Here is a 21,604-nt window from a genome sequence, read left to right on the forward strand (position 1 = left end):
GGGTGTCACTAAATTTACACTTGTTGTGGTTATTTTCTTCTTTGCCTCAATATAATCGATTTTCTTTAGACATAGACTATTGGTAACACTTTACAAGAAGGTTCCATTTGTTAACATTAGTTGACGTGAACTAACAATGAACAATACTTTTACATTATTTGTTATTATTTGTTCATGTTCATTTCAACATTATTATATTTTTTAAATCAAAAGTTGTAAGTTAACATTCTAAGAACTAACATTAACTAATAATGAACAAATGTATTTGTATTAACTAACTTTAACAAAGATCAATAAATAATGTAAAAATATATTGATCATTGTTTGTTCATGATACCTAATGCATAAACTAATGTTAACGAATGGAACCTTATCGTATAAAGTGTTACCGACGTATAATTATGTGAAAATAGTGCACCACAAGAACGACACTATGAATACAGAGGCACAAAGACATGAATTATGTTATTTCACCCAGTTAAGATGTGTTGAATACCGCTGAATTACCGCATTTGACGGTACATTTCAAGAAAAGGAAACAGTCTCTGAGGCGCGCGGAATACGCGGGAAAAAGGGGCTCTCAGACTCGAAGAAACAGTTCCTTTAGTTTTTTCCTGAACTCTTTTCGCATTAGACAGTAAATAAGCGGGTTTAAACAGCTATTTGCGTGCGCAAGGCACACAGTCACTGGAAACACGTAGGTATGAACGATATAGTAAGACTTATCCCAGTACACTGCGTTGAATTTAACCAGTACGCCCCAAAATGTTATGGCGTGATTAGGCATCCAGCAGAGGAAAAACGATAAAACCACGATTGTGACAGACTTGGTGATTTGCATTCTTCGTTTTGAATTGCTCTTCATGCTGCGCAGTCGGATGAGTCTCAACAGCAATATGTAACTAATGGAGACTATTGTCATGGGTAGAATAAAGGCAATCAATATTTTCTGGAGATGATAGACGGCCAACCAATACTGTCCGTCAGGGAATCTCAATAAACAAAGTTTCTCGCCGGCCACATTGGTGACTGTTGAGAAGATGGATGTTGGCGCCGTGGCGACAGTGGCCAGAGACCAGAGGATGACACTGACCCATCTGATGGAGCAGCTGGTCTGTCTGGTGCGGTCCTTGAGCGCTGAGGCCACTGACCAGTACCGTGTGATGCTCATTGCGGTCAGGAAGAAGACGCTGGCGTACATGTTCATCACAGTCACCGACAGGATGATCTTGCACATGGCGTCGCCAAACGGCCAGCTGAAGTCTAGTGCGGTGTCCACTGCCCAAAAGGGTAATGTCAACACAAACTGAAAATCCGTTACGGCCAAATTGAGGATGAAGAAGTTGATTTTGGATGTCCGTCTCTCTTGTCTCACGCGAATAAAGAAAAAAACCAACAGGTTCCCAATCAGACCTACTGCGCAAACTACGGAGTACGTTATGGAAATCATGCACCTCAACACCGGACTCCCATCAGCGGTGACATCGATGTCTTCCAAGCTCTTGAAGCGCTCCTGATATCCGATTGATCTGTTGATGGCACCACTCTGATTGCTGTTTTCCATTATATCCACCGATTTCACCACTTCAGCGTTGACCATGGCGAAAAAGAAAATAATGTAGGAATACGCATTTATATAGGCTACATATATATACTTGTATAGATATGTGCTTATATATTTTACTTTAGTTTAGGCTTTTTAAATTGATCATTAACAAAATATAGTCTATCTACCAAAATCACGACCTTTGAGAAAGCAGCACAAGTTGCTGAGACTGCACACATTGCGACGCGCTCTACGAATTTACGTCGAGCGCTTTTTAAATGTCCCGCCCCTCGAACGCATCGATTCGTCCTTCGGTTTGATTGACAGATCGACTAGTTAAGGGACGAGTTCACCCAAAATAAATAGCTTTCTCACCCTCATGCAATCCCAGTCATGAGTATGACTTTCTTTCTTCTGCTGAACACAAACGATGATTTTTATAGGAATATCTCAGCTCTGTAGCTCCATACAATGCAAGTGAAAACTTTGAAGGTCCAAAAGCACATAAAAGTAATCCATGAGACTCCAGTGGTTTAATCCGTCTTCTGAAGCGATCCGATCAATTTTGGGTGAGAACAGAACTAAATGTAACTCGTTTCCCCCTATAAATCCTGACAATCTGCAGTCTTTGATCATTATTTCAAGCTTGATTACACTTCCTAGCGCCATCTAGTTTTCTGTGCATGTGTCAAGCACTAGGACGTGTAATCAAGCTTGAAATCATGTCTAGAAACTGCAATGACAAGATGAACAGTGAAAAAGGAGGTACATTTTAGTCTGTTGTCACCAAAAGCCAATTTGATCGCTTCAGAAGACATTGACTAAACCACTTATGGATTATTTTATGCAACATTTAAGTGCTTCAAAGTTCTGCCACCATTCACTTGCATTATATGGACCTACCGTGCTGAGATTTTCTTCGAAAAAAATCTTCATTTGTGATCTGCAGAAGAAAGTCATGTCCATCTCAATACCAAATTTCACAATTTATAATTTTCACCTAATCTAATCTTGATTGAAGTTTTAAACTATCCATTATACATGTAGTAATACTACTTCATATTAAGATTTTAGAACATTTGAACAATATCTTGAACAAATATATAGTCTTCAAAAGTGTTGAGGCTAAGTTTCAAGAAAGCGGGTGGACCTTGGCAACTTGGTAAGCTTTCACTGCCATCTGGTGTTTACTAAGTGGCACATGTAAAAGGAATCAAAAGACCACCAGTAAAAAATGTACTATGGTAATCATAGTTTATGCCAAAATGTCAATGTGGTTACTAGGTCACCAGTTATACCGCTGTAATATAAAATGTAATGCTAGATTAACTCTTTCATACCCAAATTATTTTTCAGTGGCAGAGACACACAAATATGGCCATGCTTTATTTAAAATCTAAATGCAGCTATATAATCAGTACAACATGAATGATAATTAAAAAAATATATATTTTAACGGACATTGGTTCTGAACAGGGGTAACATCTAGATAATTAGCCTATATAGATTGGTTGTTTGTTATTCCAGGACACATTATGTTTATGCAAATGTTTTATAGATTCTTTTTTTTTTTTTTTAAATCAAGTGGTTTTCTATAGGAATATGAATTATTTGTAGACTAATTGCTGGAATTCATGTAAGCAGCAGATACAATTAAAAGAAGCCAACTGTAATAGGTAATAACACTATAAGATCATTAGAACGTAACAGCAAACAAAGAAACAAATAATAAATGGGGCAAAGCATGTGCACTTACTAAATCACCATCACTATCAGTGAGGTTCAAACCTGCAATCTTTCAGTGACTACCTCAGGTTACTGACAGCTTTTCATTGTGCCACACCACACATAAAGTCATGTTTCCAAAGAGACACTACGTTGAAGGTCAATGTATAATGTATTTGTATATGATGCTACTCTGTTGCTGTTACTGGCAAACGTTTTTAAATACAAAATATCCATTTGCTTGCTGTTATCAGGCTTGGTCTGAAGATAATCAGTCTACTTTTTAGCAAAGATTGGATAAATCTGTCAGTTTTGCACTACTACAGTATACTGTACCTTTTTTGCTAACATTGAGACACACTGCCCATTACAATGGATCTCAGATATTAAAGGGTAGTTCACCCCAAAATTAAAATCATCTCATCATTTACTTATTCTCATGCCATCCCAGATGAGCATGACTTTCTTTCTTCTGCTGAACACAAAGATTTTTAGAAGAATATCTCAGCTTTTCAGGTGAATGGTGGTCATGCCTTTGAAGCTCCAAAAAGGCGATAAAGTCAGCATAAAAGTAATCCAGAGCCCTAAATGTCGTTATTGAGCTTGAATTCATGATTGTGTCTAGAGACTGCAATGGCATTTTTGTCCGTTCTCTCCCAAAACCTACTGGATCACTTAAGAAGACATTTATTAAACCACATGTTAATGCTGCCTATGTGTTTATTGGAACTTCAAAGTTCTGGCCACCACTCACTTGCATTGTATGGACCTAAAGAACATTCTTATTCTAAAAATCTGTGCTTGTGTTCAGCAGAAGAAAAAAAAGTCATACACATCTTAGATGGCATGAGGATGAGTAAATGATGAGAGAATTTGTATTTTTGGGTGAACTATCCCTTTAAGAAGCTCTCAGTGTACATAAGTGGCTTATATTGTATCTGTGTCCCAGCATGAGTTGTAAATATATGAAACTAATGAATATACATATAGCATCCCTCAAAACAATGTATAACCATCCAAAACATTTCAATCTAAGTGACACAACACTATCAATAAAAAAAGAAGACATGGTTGACAATGTATTTTATTACATCTAAATGTCTCTACATAAACATGTAACATTTAACAGGTAAACCATTTCTTTCAATGCATGTAATAAATATTTTCAATTAGTACTTTATACAAACTGACATTGGTCTACTGTACAATATGTCTTCCACATTTAAAAAAAATCTTTTTTTTTCATAAAACATGCCACAGACACAGACTGGATGAATTTTAAGGCAGTGAGCATAGATGTCAGCTTAATTAAATGGAAAATAAAATAAACTTGGACTTCAACACCAAGCCCACCCAGAGCACAGTGCAGCATCTAAAATATATAAATTAGTTTGTTCAGATGTTGCGGATCCCACTTGAACACATAACATCACTGGAACATCCAAGTTTGCACAATGTTGGCCTTACATCAAAAACATGCACACATACTTTCATACACACATTCATACACACACAACTTTTCCAAAAAAGTTATTAATAAACTTTTACAAAGTTTGACAAATTAATAAAAACGTCCAGCTTGTACGTCTTTAGTAACAAACTTTGTCAATAACATAGTATCATATCAAACAGACACATTGAACTAAATTTTAATATTTACTTTTTATAATATAAAACCATTAACACTGGTAGAGATCTAACAAATAGTCAATTTGGTAAAAAGCATTTTGCAATATCAGCATCCATATGTATGCCTCCATAACTTTTGTATTAATAAACCAATTACATTGCAAACCAATTTCACAGCCAAAGACAATCAACTGATAAACACACTGAGAATATTTAATAATTTGAAAAGAAATGTGGATTAAAAGGCGTTTTAGAGGGTAATGCAAACAGAGAGAGTCTCATCTGTCTATCAAACTATGTAAAGCTTGATAGCTAGATTCTGTCACATGCAATTACCCCAGTCACAAACCTAGTTAGGCTTTGAGAGGAGATCTGGTCAGCACACAGACTCAAAGAGCTTGATAGGGCCACAGCAGTAAAGGCTTAGTGCTAAACACACGCACATACGCATGCGTGTGCATACACACACACAAACACGTGCGTACACACACACGCACGCATACACAAACACGTGCATACACACACACACACACACACAAAATAAGATAGGCTTACTCGAACATAACTGATCTTTCTCAGCCCCAAGCAGCATCTGAATTATTTGTTTACAAACAGTCTTCCTCCACAACTCATGGCTAAGTACAAGAAAATACAGGTTGAGTCTTACAAACATAAAACATCCTTAAACTTACAAACAAGGCACACTTGACAAAACGGCAGAAGAAATGAAGAGTGGCTTTAGGATTTCTCAGTCTGAGATTAAACACAGTATCAAAAACAGATTACTCAATTGACAACATTTGAATAGGAAATTAATTGGGGCTGGAGAATACTGTGAACTCCTATGACAGTAAAGACACTAAGACAGACCTGTCCCTCTATGAGGTCAAACAAACATCTATGAACAAACATATGATACACGCCAACACCAAAGATACCACTGTCTACTCATCATCTAAGCCACTGTCAAACTCCAAATAATTCATTCTTCCTGAAAAATGGGAGGAGTGAAGGAGTGAAGGAAGGAAAGAACAATCAAGCATGGGAGCCACAAAGAAAGAGAAAATTCGACATATGGTGTATATTTAAGTTCACTGAACTCACAAGCTCTCACTCTAGAAACTTCAACACTAAACAGTGTTCTTTTGGCATCGAGCAAGAAAAATAGGAACAAAGTGGATGCGTTTAAAAAAAAAAAAGTAATATTACATTTCACGTAAGAATAATGAGGTCACATAATGGCGTAACAATGCTTCTACTTCCAGTTGGTAGCCTGAAGGTGAAGGAATGCTTCTTAACGGCCCATCTACCTCACATAACTTAAAGCAATTGTATACTGTAAGATAATCCTACATGTTTGAAGAAACAATGAAGGAAGGAACATGCAGCCATCAGTTATGGATGGTCAATGTGGTATGGATTGGCAAGTTTTACTGGGAAGAGAAAAGAACAGGAGTTAGGCAGACAGTCCAATCATAGCCATCGTGCCATGTGGAAACAGACGTAATATAGAAGAATACAGAATATGGCGGGGAAGGGATATAAAAGGTGTTCATATTTTGTTAAAGGGTTTGAAACAGAGCTATTAGGGAAAAATATCTTCATTTTCAAGGAGATAAACCCAAAACTAACTTAGCAAGCCTGGAAAACAACTCTTTCAAGTTTACATATACATTAGCTAGATAGACAAGTATACACAAAAGTCAAACAAAAAATATATTTGTTCTCTGTACACGTCAACGATTATCATCGTTTACAAAAACACCCTTCAGTCATCCTGTAGCCCCCCTTTTTTACCCCAATGTTTGAAAGTCTCTTCAGTCTATTTCCTATGTGAGGGTCTGGTCCTGGGTCAGTCTAATGATATGACGTCTGGGATGGGGCCATAGGTGTCAGACGTTGGGGTTGTTTCAGATGTGGACATTGGGGTGGGCGGGTGTCCGATGTTTTCCCGTAGGCTGCTGGAGGAGACCAGGCTGCTGCCAGTGCTCCCGTTAACGTTAATGGGAGGGAGAGTGCTGTTGACGGTGGTGGAAGGAGGGTCCAGGTACAGCTGAGACGAGCCATATGGGAGAAAACGACTCAGGAGGAGCTCGTGATCTTCAGATGCTGATGCAGCCGCTGCCATCACCATGTTGTAGTGCTGAGAGATGCAGACCAAGAGAGAAAGAGAGTCAGGCAAGGAGAGGGAGAATGAGAGGGTGAAAAAAATACTATTATCAAAGTACATCATGCAAAGAGTTTAAAGGTGCACTTAGTGAATTATGGCTAATAGATAGAATTTTAAACTGAAAAAAAATAAATAAATATGTGTATTTGTGAAACATGTTTACAATCTGTACATTTACATGAGATGAAGATTCAAGTCATATCAATCTTTAAAAATAATAATAATTGATTCTACATATGAGAGCCGCCATTTTGAGATCACATGACTTGCCGAATTTAATTGATAATTTGTGACTTTGAAATGCGCATTTCTACAATGGCATCTGAATCTACGCCACTAGGTGTCAACGTAACAAAATTATTATGGAGTGCATCTTTAAATAGTTAGACATAGCACCTTGAAAACATGTGTTACCTGATGATTCTCCCCTTGTAAAAAAGGGAAAAAGTTGATATCTGTAAAAAGAAACAGAGACAAATTAGCACAATCATTTTAGCTAAAATGTGGAATTTTTTACCTCTGATCATCTTTGTGTGTGCTGTACCTGACAGGTCGGTGGGTGTACTGTAGTAGTGGCGGTAGTCCTGAATTAGGGGTGGGGGTGGGGGAATGTAATTGGTGTCCACTTGAGGCATGCTTGGAGTTCGACTTAGAGGTGATGCTTGTCTATGCAGATTTAGCACTCTACAACACACACACACGCACACACACACACACACGCCAAGCGCGCACACACACACACGCCAAGCACGCAGACGCCAAGCACGCACACACACGCCAAGCACGCACACACACGCCAAGCACGCACACACACGCCAAGCACGCGCACACACGCCAAGCACGCGCGCACACACACCAATCACATATACACACACACACCAAGCACACACACGCAACAAGCACACACAAAAAAGAGAAGACAAAGCAAATATTTTAGAAGACAAACTTAAAAGAAAGATGAGGTTACTTCTGCATATGGACAGCAGGCGGATCTAAATTAATAATATAAATATGTTATCTAGCTTCATTTAAACATATTGCAAAAAGGAATCTATGGGGGCCATTCAGACCAAATGCATTCTTGAGTGAAAAAAAGATGCAGCACAACAAATGAAACAGAATGCAGGAATGCTTGAGACACTCTTGTTCTTAAAAGTTTAAGTAACATCAGCTTAACCCCACTGTCATAAAAACATGGTGCTCCTGTGCAAGATCTTGAGAAAACAGCAAGTCGTGGCACAAAGGTCAAAGATGTCCATCTAGCGCAGGGGTCAACAACCTTTTTGACATGAAGTGCAATTTTTTATTTTCCTTGTTAATCGCTGCGCTGATGACCCCCTCCAACAACAATGACTTTTCACACTACATGATCACATAAAACATGGTGCATGATTATAAAGAAAGATTACATCGAGGTAGAATGGCATTGTAGGTGCGAAGGACTTCATATAAATATAAATACTAGTTCCTATCTTTCGCTGTTGCTTGCGTGCCAACGATTACTCCTCGTGCCATAGGTTGCCAACCCCTGGTCTAGCACATGTTTAAATAGAAAAAACTATTAAAAAGAGTGCAGACTGATGCAAAAACATTTTGGGTCTAAATGAGGAAAAAGTGCAACTCATGCAGTTGAAAAATAATTGACAAATCTGGGCCTAAAGGTTTAACTCTAATCATCATTTACCCTTTATCGATCATAGGAGAAATGCTGGACAGCGAGTGGCAACTTAGTTTCTGAGGAGGCTCTTCATCCTCCTCATCTTCAGACGAGCTGTCAAGAGTCAAATCGATCACCTCCACTTTTTTGCTCCTGCCTCCACTGCTGCCATTTGTTTGAGAGTTCTGCTCCTGCAACGCTGTGCGACACCCACCTGATTATACACACAAAAGACACAGAAGAACACACTGGTGAACAAAGACACAAGTTCATTACAAAAAAGCAAAGGAATTACCGCTGGTCTTGTGATTTACAAATCAATAATATTGGAATTTATTAAGGTAACCAAAATGTTTAAATGATTCACAACAAAGGGCAGCAAAAATGGTAGGTAGTTTTGAAATACGTGACTGAGTGCATAATAAAGCGAAAAAATCGTTTTGGAGTGTATATGTGGTTTAAATAAAATGGCAAGTAAAAGTATGTGCACCCTTTGGAATTAGCTGGTTTTCTGCATTAATTGGTCATACCATGTGATCTCATCTTCATCCAAGCCACAAATACAGACAAACACAATGTACTTAAGCTAACAACACACAAACAATTATAATCTTTCATGTCTTTATTGAACATCCCATTAAACTTTCACAGGGTTGAGGAAAAAGTGAATGCTTGGATTTAATAATCGTTCCTCCTTTGGCAGCAATAACCTCAACCAAGCTTTTCCAGTATCTGCGGAGTAGACCTGCACAACTTTCAGAAGGAACTTTGGACCATTTTTGCTAACAGAACTGCTTCACCTCAGCCATATTCTTAGGATGTCTGGTGTGAACGGCTCTCTTGAGGTCATTCCACGGCATCTCTATTGGGCAAAGGTCTGGTCTCTGACTGGGCCACTCCAAAAGGTGGATTTTCTTTTTTTTTTAAGCCATTCTGTAGTGGATTTACTTCTATATTTAGGGTAAATCTCCTGCTGCATCACCCAAATTCAACTGAGCTTCAGCTGGCACACACACAACCTGACCTGTAGGATATCTTGATAAACTTAGGAATTCATTTTTCCCTCGATTATGGCAAGTGGTCAAAGCCCTCAAGTAGCAAAGCAGCCACAAATCATGATGCACCCTCCACCACACTTCACCATTAGGATGATAATTCATGTTGGAATGTGATCCCCTTTTTAGGAAATACGTAGTGCTGTGTTCTTCCCAAACAAATAAATCTTAGATTCATCAGTCCACAGTTTCCCAGTAGCATTGTGGAGTGTCAAGATGGCCTTTGTCAAACTTGTGCAATGTATTTGTTGGAAAGCAGCGGCATCCTTCATGGTGTCCTGCCATGGACACCATGTCTTTTAAATGTTTTCCGCATATTAGACTCATGAACAAAGATGCTAACCAGCTCTAATGATTCCTTCAAGTCTTTAGCTGTCACTCTAGGATTCTTTTTTACCTCATTGAGCATTCTGCATTATGCCCTTTGAGTCATCTTGGCTGGACGGCCACTTCTAGGGAGAGTAGCCACAGTACTAAATCATCTCCATTTATAGACAATTTGTCTAACTGTGGACAGAAGACTATCTAAGCTCTTCGAGATAACTTTGTAACTCTTTCCAGCTTTATGCAAAGCAACTATTCTTGATTGTAGGTCTTCGGAGCAAACTCAAATTGTTTGAGTGCTTTATATAAGTCAAAGTAGCTTTAACCCACACCTACAATCTTGTTTCATTAATTGGATGCTAGGTTTGTCAACTTCTGACTCTAATTAGCTTTTGTTGACGTCATTAGCATATGGGGTTCACAAACTTTTTACAATCTACACTGAGAATGTTTAAATTATGAATTCAGTATGTACAATAACAACACAAAAATGTGTGTGTTATAAGTTAAAACAGATTGTGTTTGTTCATTATTGTAACCAGATTTTAAGACAAATTTATACATAAATGGATTCACACATTTTTTTCTTGCTACTTAAGCGTAAATTTGTATCAGCGTGTGCGAATGCAATTTCTCAGCAGGAGATATGGGTGAGTGCTGTCACACACATTGATTTTTCTTTCTGGATTTATTGTTTAACTGCTGTTTGTAATTATGACTGGGATTAATAAACATCACATGTCCTTGAACTACATATGCTTACTATACCACCAAACAGATAAAGAAAAAAGAAAAGTGGATTAAGAGAGTGGATTCAATAGAGTGGAAATCTATTACAAATAGGGATGCACCGAAATTAAAATTCTGGGCCGAAACCGAAAATCCAGGATGCACTTGGCCGAAAACCGAAACGTACTCGTACTCTGAATTGAAAAACTACAAACCAATAAATTAAATCACACTTTTATTGAAAGTAACACACCAAAATTGGACAAACAATATGTTACAGCTATATTAAATATTATTCTTCATTCAGTTCTGTAAAAATCTAATTTTACAGATTTTATTAACAATTATCCAAATAATGTAAAGTTTTAGAAAACTATTATATGTAAAACAACATAATGAACTTAGCTAGCATCTTTCAAAAAGTTTAAATATGCAACAGTAATTTTAATTAAAACAAAAGGCAGAACACAGAATGGCAGAGGGCCTCTATTCCACTGATCTATATATAACTATAATATATAATTATATATATAGATCAGTGCTCTATTCTGTTTATGTAAACGTGTGTACACTTTAAGTGAAAATTATTGTGCAAAACAACAGTGCAAAACAGCAGTAATTGAACTAAATCCAACCTCAACTGTAAACGACAGATGTATCCTCGAGTGAAGAACAAGTGTAATGTAATTGCTATACACATCATATTGGACCGCTTTCTATTTAAGTACAAGTGACAGGTTTCTCTTCAAGAACAAAAGCTGCTAAACTTTCTGACAGTCTCTCCTGTCAGAAAGCTCATCAAGAACATGAGATGCTGCACTGAACAGTGTCTCACTCTCTGTGCTGGTGCTTGGGCAGATAAATACCTGTGCGCAATCCGCGCAAGCAAAGGAAAGCGGTCTTTGTTTATGCGACCGTAGTCAAGGGGATTAGTTCAGCTAGATACGCCTCAAGTTGTGGTGTAGCTGCGCTAGTTGTGGCACTGCTGTGGATCGGGGCGCTTTCCTGAAGAATCTCTTGCTGTACTCTGTATATATATCTCTTGAAAGTTCTGCTGAACAAACACTGCAGATCGCAAATGTGATGTCCTTATCAGAAACTTTGAAGAATTTGCACACCGCTGACATGATCGGCCTTTGTTTGGTAGCGCCGTGATAAGGGCTAGATCGATCCAGAGTGAAATCTGAGCACTGAGGGGTGGGGCGAGGAGGTATATATTTTCGGCCTTTTTTCTCTTTCGGCCAAAAACCGAAAGTGCCATTTTCGGCCGAAAATTTTCGGCAGCCGAAATTTCGGTGCATCCCTAATTACAAACCAAACCTATTAGGGGATTTATGATGCCTTTGACTGATACTGAGATACCAAGATAGGAAAAACCTGAATGCAACCAAAAATTCTCCTGCAGCAGTTCCTCTACAATATGAGGAGATGATCATCTGTAAATGACACTTACCATCTATGCCATTGTATGAAGCAGGCACTTCCTGCACTTCCTTTTTTGACCTCATGGGGGCCCAGCTGCCATCCTCTTTGAATTGGATTTCATCACAATCTAAACAGCTGTTCAGAATCTCCATAAACAACCTAAGGAAGGATATGAAAGGGATTGAGAAATGTATGGAAATAGGGAGAAAGGGAAATATAAAGAAAGGAAGGGAGGGATATTTGAAAGAAGTGAGTTCAGGGATCATCTACTCAATGCATAGTTGGATGCAATTTCATGAAAATGTCAAACTTATATGGATAAAGTGTGTGCTTATATTTTGTTCAGGTCTAAATATTACTGCATTTAACATCCATGGTCAAATGTTTTAGTTAATGAAATGGTTTAATTATTTATGAGGAATGAACTCCGAAAAAACTAAATGTTGTTTGAGAGTAATCAAGGGACACAGATTTCTTATTATAATATCATCGAATATTATCAATAAACCTTTCTCTGGAAGGCAAAAGGACAACTGACAAAAACGTAAAATCGCTTAATTTGTCATAACAAACTGCCAAGTGCTTAATTTATAAATAATGAGGACCCATAATAAAGACTGGTGATGGATCCGGAACAAAAAATAAATTTAAAAAAGGGTATTTAACACCGCATCGGTAAAAATTTATAAAAAAAACTGCATCAATTATTAATATTGGTTATATTTATTAGTCATCACATTACATAATAAATACATTAAGTCAGGCTCACATTTATACCATATGAGATAACTTTACAATATATTATTTATACAAATGGAGCATCATCTTGTTCTGTTCTGTAATTATATACATGTACTGTATTTTGTTATGCATACCCGTCAATGATGAGGTGTTCATAGGGTGCTTTCTTGTCACAGACAGGACACACCCATGTGGGCTTCTTTTCGTTCATTTGGATGTACAGCGTTGCATCGAAACACTGCAGGTGCGAACACGTCAACGCCCGGCACGGAATCATCAGCCGCATCTTTCCCAGCTGCGTAATACACGCAACAGTACAGACAATCATGGAAAAATTCACGCATATGTAAACATGAGATGTGCATGCAAAGACATACACACGGACAACAATAAAGGGATTCACAAGCAGACAGAGATGCAGGCGTAACACATCCCGCATGTAAAAAAATTAAGTGGGTTTGGAAACCGACCAGGGAATGAAAAGGAACAGGAGAAACTTGAGCAACACATATAAAATTATGGCAATATTCGACTGACATTAAACAGCAGGACTTCTGTAGACAGATAGATTTATGATGTGTAAGCAACATTGCAATATATTAAACTCCCTGAATCTGTTTCAAATAAAAAAATAACATCTGTGTTTGTTCTGTGAGATCTGTAAAATAACCGTTCGGAAACATAAGAAATCAAAATAATGTATTTTAAATCTTTAGTTCTTGCAAGGTTTTTTTTAAGGTCCCAGGCTTAAACTAACAATGTCTATAAATACAAAAACATATACGTTTATGTTTGACTGAGTGATCTGAAAAACAAGGTGCTTACCGGACATAATAATGAAACTCTAAGACTGGTGGTTGCGATTTCACTGTCAGGGTCTGCTGTTAACTTTTCCTTTACTGCAGGAAAAAGCACACATGTAACACACAGCACAAAGACATTCAGAGATATTTACAACTACACTGCTATTCAAAAAAGATTGTGAGTTATTCATAAAACTGTAGGCATGTATGTAGAATCTGGTCAACAATATATTCACATACTGTATATTCATGGCATGTGTTATCAACAGACAAACACAATATTCACAACAACAAAAAAAAGAAAAGAAAAGAAAAGAAAAAAAATAGTACCGACCATGCACTGACATGACACTACAAAATAAAAATCAACCATAAGAGAACATCAGCATTTTCCTAAAAAAAAGTGCCGCTATGCCGAATAATTTGTTTAAGAAGAATTCAGCTGCCTCAGGCTGGTGTACTGTTAGCCTTTTAACAACAGGGGTGATGGGGCATTCTTTCAGCATTAGCAAGCCTCTTTAGACAGTTTACAGGTTGTTGGATAAAGTCTGAAAGTATCATGGAAAATTTGAGGGGCATACTGGAACAATATGTACAAAGTAATCCTGTTGAATCTCTGTCAGTGATTAGCAAGATCAAACCTAGAAAAAGTCTGTTCTATCACATTATGTACTGAAATACAAGCTACAAAAACCTTACTAATTTTGTTAAGAAAAGGACAGACTATATCTATTTAAGCACTATTTGGTCTTAATAGGTTTAAGAAAATTGTATTGATTGAAGTTCATTAGGCATGGTTTTTAGTGGATTCTTTTTGTTTTTATAAAGCCACAATATTGTTTTTCTTTGCCTTGAGGAAGGGAGAAAAGACAGTCCTAGTTCTGTTTGAATTGATAATACAAAAGGTCTCCATAAAAATACACATTAATGAGGAAAGCCAACTTTAGATTAGACATAAGAAAAAACTATTAAACAGTTCTATGGATAGCTTGTATGCTTACTGAGTGCTCGAGAGTGATCTGGGTTTCTGATGCCTTTGGCCCGTAGTCTCTGCAGCAGCACTGTAGATGAAAGCTGTTTGACCAGGTACACAGCCATAGAGTAACTCTGAGAACACAAACACTAGACATTACTAAAGAAGACACATTCCAAGCAACATTGAAATAATATACTCAAAAACAGTATGCAATGTACACATTTTGCAATTCAATATTTGGTGCATTCAAGAAAATTCAAAAGACATTTCTGTGAACCGTTGACTCACAAATCTTTTTTCCTTTCACAATTGTTTCATTGTCTTTCTACTCTGTTCCAGGCGGCACATTCCAGAGCAATCTTGAAACTAATGTTACTTTCTCTCTAGGACGAATTTCTTATATGGTTGTATTCTTCATTTGTTAGTCACTTTGAATAAAAGTAATGGACTACTTGAACAACTGCTTCCACATTGTATAGTGCGGCTTAAGATGCAGTCACACTACACTTTGCACTCCATTTACTCCCATTCAAACGCATCTAAACGTGGGAGACCGGAAACGTAACCTCATGCAAAGAAATTTTAAGCTTGGTGAACTCAGAACCACAAATTTGCATAATGAAAGCATGCACTAGCAGTAGAAGATCAAAACATCACACACTGACCTCTTGGCTCAATTCAAATAATAAATATTTTAAAGTTGTGCATTTTATTTTTGTAGGAAAGTGAGTATCATTATTTATTATGTATAATTTACTGACATCAGATGCCCTGCCGCATGACATGTCCTGGTCTGTTGCGTTGTATGAAAATAAATTAAATGCTCAAAACCAAGTGTGACCGCCACTTTAGGCGTATCCAGTTACAGCGTTCAGAGCACCTACATGAAGATATTTATTCATGGGAAGGCAGATTATTTGTACATTTTATGGCTTTCAGTTGATTGAAACAATAAACCATGTTTTTGACATTAATGCGAGTGATCTCAAATTTGCTATTAACTGAAAATTGCCTCTAAATATATATATTTTTCCTTTCCAAATGTAGATAAATTTAGCTACTGAATAATACATGAATCATATACTGCAGCAGTCTGGCTGTCTCATTAACACGTTTCATTCATTGATGATATTTAATACCTGTTGAGCTTCAACGATAAATTCCACCATTGCAACATTACAAATGACTTTACAGTAAGGTTAGATTTCCTAGATTGAATGATTTATAAAAACATTAGTCATTCTCTTACTCTGAGCAGGCTTTAAAAACCACAGAATGTGTTTAAATGTCAAATTGAATAAATACACCAACTGTGCTAAAATATATAAATGGCACTACACATATTTAAATCAACATTTAGCAATAAACTTATCAATGAAACAATGACAAAAAATAAAGATTAAAAAATAAATTATATAAAAACAGGGTGATGTATGGATTCATGAGGTCTCTCTTTCCTCCCTCACACATGGAGCATCGCTGTGTTTGAAGCGTGTAGTTGTTTCATTCAAAGAGCGCTGGTGCCTTTACCTGTCTCCTTCAACCTGCAAACCTGTCATTTGCAGTTCAAGCCTATCTGTGGTTATATGTCTGCTACAGACCACCATGTGAGGAGAAATGGTGAAATGCGCTTGGGAGTGTTTACCAGCAATTGCTTTCTCAGATCGGCCTGGGCTAAATTAAAACGTTACAAACTGTTCTTTCTCTGAATTTTTAATATGCTTTACACTGAAATTTTATTCATTAATTCTTCTCTCTCTGAAAATGTCTGAACCTTAAAATCTTCACCCGAACACTCATTTTAAGTGGAGTTTCGTGAACTAGGCAACTACAGCACATTGTAAACACACATACACACCTGGAAACTAACGAGCCAGACTATTTCAAAGCACAAGTACATCATAAGGCTCAGTTCAAGTAGTCCATTATTTTGGTTCTGTAGAGTTGTACTTCAAGGCATTTTTATATATATTTTCAGGTCAGTTGTTTCACCATGGTTTCATCAGGCCCATATGAACAGGTTCTAAAATAAAAAGCCCAGGAGCTTCAGCGAGGAGGTTTAATTCTCTCACGTTTCATGGGCTAGAGTGAAAAATGTAAGGAATCTACCACAGAGAGTGCCAAGGATTGCTTTTTGCTTGCTGAGTCATATAACTTGAAATTACATCATTCTTGTGGGTGAATTTTATATGGAGGTGCAGTGATGTTTTATGAGTAAGAAGATAAGTTAGTTCATAAGACATAGGGGAATTGTAGAATAAGTAATGAACTCCTGTCTGCCTATTTAATATGGATTCAACGCTAATGGACAAACCATTCATCCATCACAAATGCATTACTGCACATATCGAAGGTAAATTAGTTTTTCATAAAGATATTTGACTCTTTTTCACTATAAAGAATGAATCTGCAGGAAAACGTACGTAGTGCAAAACAGAGCAGACATAAAAGATTTCAACTACTGAATTGCCAGTTCTTACTGAAATATATGCAAGATCTTTTTATTGAACGGTTATCAAAATGGTTCCTCATTCTGAACTACGGCTATACCTTAAATCTTTAGTTTCAGCTGAAGATACGCTAGGGGTTGTACAGACTAGTCGACTACAAATAACGTAGTCAACACCGTCAGCCTGAAGTCGACTAGTCGCTCACAATGTGATCATTTAAGGCACAGTGGCACAAATGTAGACGGTGATGTTCTTTCAGACTTACAATAAAATACACACACAATATACACTCAGAACTAGCTTTTGTTTACTATGTCACTGCTCAATAACACAATGCATCAACTTATCAATGAAAAACTTTCTCTGTACCTGTATTGCACATGTACATTGCATTGTATCAATACTGATAATGTTTAGAATATTCCAATTGCAACTCTAATAAAGATGACACAAATGCCACGGTAACCTGCAAAGTATGCCAATTGGCTGCAAACTGGCCTTCAAATATAACCCATATACTAGTGTTATGCTGACCTGGATGTTTTTTGCTCCTTCAAGAACATGATTTGCAGATAGTTAGAAAAGGGCTTCAAGTTGGAGTCCACCGATATGGCGGAATGCATCCCCTTGTCGCTTGAACACTAGATCCCATGGCCAACCGAATCTAAGCAATTGGATGCAAAAAGACTGGGAACTGCCTTCAGCTACAGGTAGTCCAGGCTAAGCTAAATATTCTAAGACACTTATGTTAACTTTTAGCTATGTTACAGCTTGAAGTATGTCTACCTATTGTGGCACACATAATTACAAGATTATTATTTGGAGATAACGTTATGGTTGATGTTTATTTCATCCAATCCATTCACATAAAAAACAATGCTCAGACAGTCACTCAGAAATCTCCCATCAGGTGTCAAACTACATCGTGCATTTCTAGAGTGCGGAGGTTTGGGGGTATAACGACGTCACGACTAGTTGAATTTACTAATGGGTGTGATTAGTAGACTATTAAAAATCAGTAGTCATGCAACTCCTAAGATACGCTATCCCTCACCTTGTTGTTTATAGAATCTAAATGTTGAACTTTCACATAATTTCCATAAGAAATAAATAAAAATTCTATACAAACTAAAATCCTTCATGATAACCTCGCATTTCACACCTGAATTCTCAAACATCATCAATGCATTGAAATGAAATATTATCCTACCCGTCCAATTTCCGAGGTCCAGGACACTACAATGGTGTTGGGGACTGTTGTGGACAGTCTGATCAGTGAGGTAATGTTGATAGGTCTGCTGGGCCTCTTTGGTTCCACGCCATTTTTTGTAGGAGGGAGATATCCCTGATAAGAAACAAAAACATGTCAGGGAGGGACATTTGGACCAAAAAATGACTACCAAGTTTAAAATATTTAACAAACATATGGGAATTTTTTTTTTTTAAAGGTCGTATCATAAAATATCAATAAATATATTTAACTAAGAAGACAACAGTTTGAAGGATTGCATCATTATAAAAAAAAAAAGAGAGAACCTTTTCCACCATTAGGTAGAACAGCTAAAGTTGCTGAATTCTTTTCATTCTGTACCAATCTGGGCTCATTGACACGGTTACAGTTTCTGTTTTAACTGTGCTACTGGAAAATCAGGATTAGAATGGAATGATAGGTCAAGTGACCAATCGTTAGTTGCCACTTCTCTAAAGGCGTTCCACCAGCTTGGTTCTCTGCCCTGAGTGCAGTTAGTTAACCATGCTGAGAAATCTGGGCCAGGAACACTTTGTGATCATACTGCACTGAATTGTGTTTAAATGGAAATACAACTGGAGCCGTTACTCACCTGGCTCAGAACCATTCGGCCCATGGTGGACAAGTAGCTAAAGTCAAATGGATCAATACTGTATGTCTCAGTTAAGAGTGATAGTTAGATGAAAAATTTACTGTTTACTTACTGGGAGATTACATGGTTTCCCGTTGACTTTAACACAGAGATTAGGGGGAAAGTGGTCCTCCTGAGGGCAGCTCGTCTCTGATAGACAAAACCTGGAAAAGTGCATATTTACAATATAAAAATAGCAGATTAGTGCTCTGGAGCCCTTCAGCTGTCTATGATACTTACAACAATGTTTCACTTTATAAGAATATAAATATCTTACCGTAACTGTACTTGCACTGTAAAGTCACATGTGGTCCCTGATATGTCCCTGTAAAGACAGAAAGTCACAATAAGCTCTATTATTTATTATTTAAGACAATAAATGAGCTTGACTCCCAAGCATACAAGCAATGCTTTATGGGAACCTCTCTTCTTATTTTGTGCATTTGCTTTGCTCATCTTTCCTGGTGAATATATTATGAATAAACTGACTTACATTGAGCTGCTGACTTGTTGGACCTGCTGTGGCGTCAATGCAAATGCAAAACACGTTTCCTGAAACCTCTGGCTGTTATCTGAAGCTGCGGTGACACAAATAAAAAGATTGAGAAAAAAATAACTACACTGAAATAAGCTTAATGAAAATGTACAAAACAGAACTTGTTATTGCCCATAAATATCACTATCAAAATATAAGAAAAATAGAGATTACAATAAAAGCTCAGAGAGTAATGTTATACTCCCCCCATCCATGTCCATCTTAAATAACATTAATATTCCTTAAAAAAACCCCACACTTTTCTGGGAACTGTATCTCAAGTGCTCAATTCATTTCTATTGTCACTGAAAGGAGAGGCTCATGCTGTTATGTTGTATAAAGTTCTTAGAGTTCAATGACAAGATAAACAAATATCTGCCATAAACTGTTAGAGTCTGCAATCTGCATTATGTGAGCATTGTTATTGACTGAAACATTTTGTTGTTGAGCTACCAAATTAAGCCTGCATCCAGTCACGCAAGTAATATCAAACTGCGCTTTAAATTACTCTCAGCTATAATATCTGACTGCAAATCACAATGACAGGCCAGCGTCTTTTGATCTTTGAAATGCTATTGGCTAACTGGGTCTGAGTTACATCCAACAGCATTACATAATGAATGCAAGAGAGAGAACCTTATTGCCTTTACTGAGCACTAACGTCTTGTGACACTTTCTAATTAATTCCCCTTTCCAGGGAAAAGTTAAATCATAAACTTTGCATACTTATCCCTGCTTAATACAGTTCCTGTGAAAATGATTCTTCTATTAATCTGATTTGCAGTGTATTTAGTTCCTCCCTACTGAATAATTTACACATATCTGTGTGACCTTCCCAAGTGGACAGTGGATGACAGAAAAAAAATCCAGTTTGTCAAAAGTAATGTGGTGATCATAAATGATTATTGCTTATCATCTTACGTATTATCAGACTAGGAGGTTCCTGAGAGAACTGATAGCCTTCCCTGAGTCTCCAGGACAAGCTAATCATATTACGTGGCATATGCACATTCAAGCAAAGGAGAAAAAACACACACAACATGGATCCACTCTCACTTGCTACTCATCGCCAAAGCTCTCATCTAGAGAAATCTTTCCATTAATGGGACCTAAACGAATCTGTCACACACACAGACACACACAACAGAGCCATATATCTTGACAACACTCATTTAAATGTCTCAGAGGTTCAGCTTTACATGCCGTGTTAAATGAACACAAACCACTAACAAACACTCTCACACCCCATTTGCCTTCTGCTCAGTAGGACTTTGTGTACTTTAATCATACCAAATGGTATTATCATCAGTTATAACTCTGACTTTAAAAAACAAACAATACAGGGACTGGCATTAAGCTTTTCCAGATACTTGTCATTTGAACTGATGGTTAACTTGTCCAAAGCTTAAGTCACATATTTTTCTCAATACAGCTTCAATACTTTAAATTCATTAGCAAAATGGAATGAGGCATCATACAGTGATTCCGAAATCATGCATGATTCATACTCCATGACTTCTAAGATTACTACTGAATTTGATAGTGTTTTTACACTTGGGTTATCTTATAGTTTAATAAAATACACAAAACACAAAGAAAAACAACCAATCTATCAGCATGATAATGGTAATTAATTGTATATTAAATATTAGAATCTTATTTTACAAAATAATATATACAGTGAGGAAAATAAGTATTTGAACACCCTGCTATTTTGCAAGTTCTCCCACTTGGAAATCATGGAGGGGTCTGAAATTGTCATCGTAGGTGCATGTCCACTGTGAGAGACATAATCTAAAAAAAAAAATCCAGAAATCACAATGTATGATTTTTTAACTATTTATTTGTATGATACAGCTGCAAATAAGTATTTGAACACCTGTCTATCAGCTAGAATTCTGACCCTCAAAGACCTGTTAGTCTGCCTTTAAAATGTCCACCTCCACTCCATTTATTATC

General features: G+C 37.1%; 2 protein-coding genes across 3 annotated transcripts in view; both read right to left on the reverse strand.

Moving 5' to 3' along the window:
• Window positions 1-580: 580 nt before the first annotated feature.
• LOC127617178 (relaxin-3 receptor 1-like) lies at window positions 581-1,610 on the reverse strand. The gene has a single exon (XM_052089104.1). The coding sequence runs from the start codon at window positions 1,598-1,600 to the stop codon at window positions 581-583; it is 1,020 nt and encodes a 339-aa protein (XP_051945064.1). The 5' UTR covers window positions 1,601-1,610.
• Window positions 1,611-4,346: 2,736 nt separating this feature from the next.
• Window positions 4,347-21,604, reverse strand: part of pias1a (protein inhibitor of activated STAT, 1a) — a 76,720-nt gene continuing 59,462 nt past the window's right edge. For both annotated transcript variants that reach the window (XM_052089063.1, XM_052089055.1), the window contains exons 3-14: window positions 19,604-19,688; window positions 19,388-19,435; window positions 19,184-19,274; window positions 18,441-18,575; window positions 14,806-14,911; window positions 13,827-13,900; window positions 13,136-13,296; window positions 12,289-12,419; window positions 8,755-8,941; window positions 7,615-7,754; window positions 7,485-7,525; window positions 4,347-7,043 (exon numbers count right to left, since the gene is read on the reverse strand). In XM_052089063.1, coding sequence (XP_051945023.1) covers window positions 6,753-7,043; window positions 7,485-7,525; window positions 7,615-7,754; window positions 8,755-8,941; window positions 12,289-12,419; window positions 13,136-13,296; window positions 13,827-13,900; window positions 14,806-14,911; window positions 18,441-18,575; window positions 19,184-19,274; window positions 19,388-19,435; window positions 19,604-19,688 — 1,490 coding nt within the window. In that variant the 3' untranslated portion in view covers window positions 4,347-6,752. The remainder of the gene's footprint in view (window positions 7,044-7,484; window positions 7,526-7,614; window positions 7,755-8,754; window positions 8,942-12,288; window positions 12,420-13,135; window positions 13,297-13,826; window positions 13,901-14,805; window positions 14,912-18,440; window positions 18,576-19,183; window positions 19,275-19,387; window positions 19,436-19,603; window positions 19,689-21,604) is intronic.

The sequence above is a fragment of the Xyrauchen texanus genome, chromosome 2, assembly GCF_025860055.1.
Source record: "Xyrauchen texanus isolate HMW12.3.18 chromosome 2, RBS_HiC_50CHRs, whole genome shotgun sequence".
Classification (NCBI taxonomy): Eukaryota; Metazoa; Chordata; class Actinopteri; order Cypriniformes; family Catostomidae; genus Xyrauchen; species Xyrauchen texanus.

Excerpts from the sequence above, each read along its gene's own strand:
- LOC127617178 (XM_052089104.1), bottom strand. The coding sequence starts at position 1,600 with ATGGTCAACGCTGAAGTGGTGAAATCGGTGGATATAATGGAAAACAGC.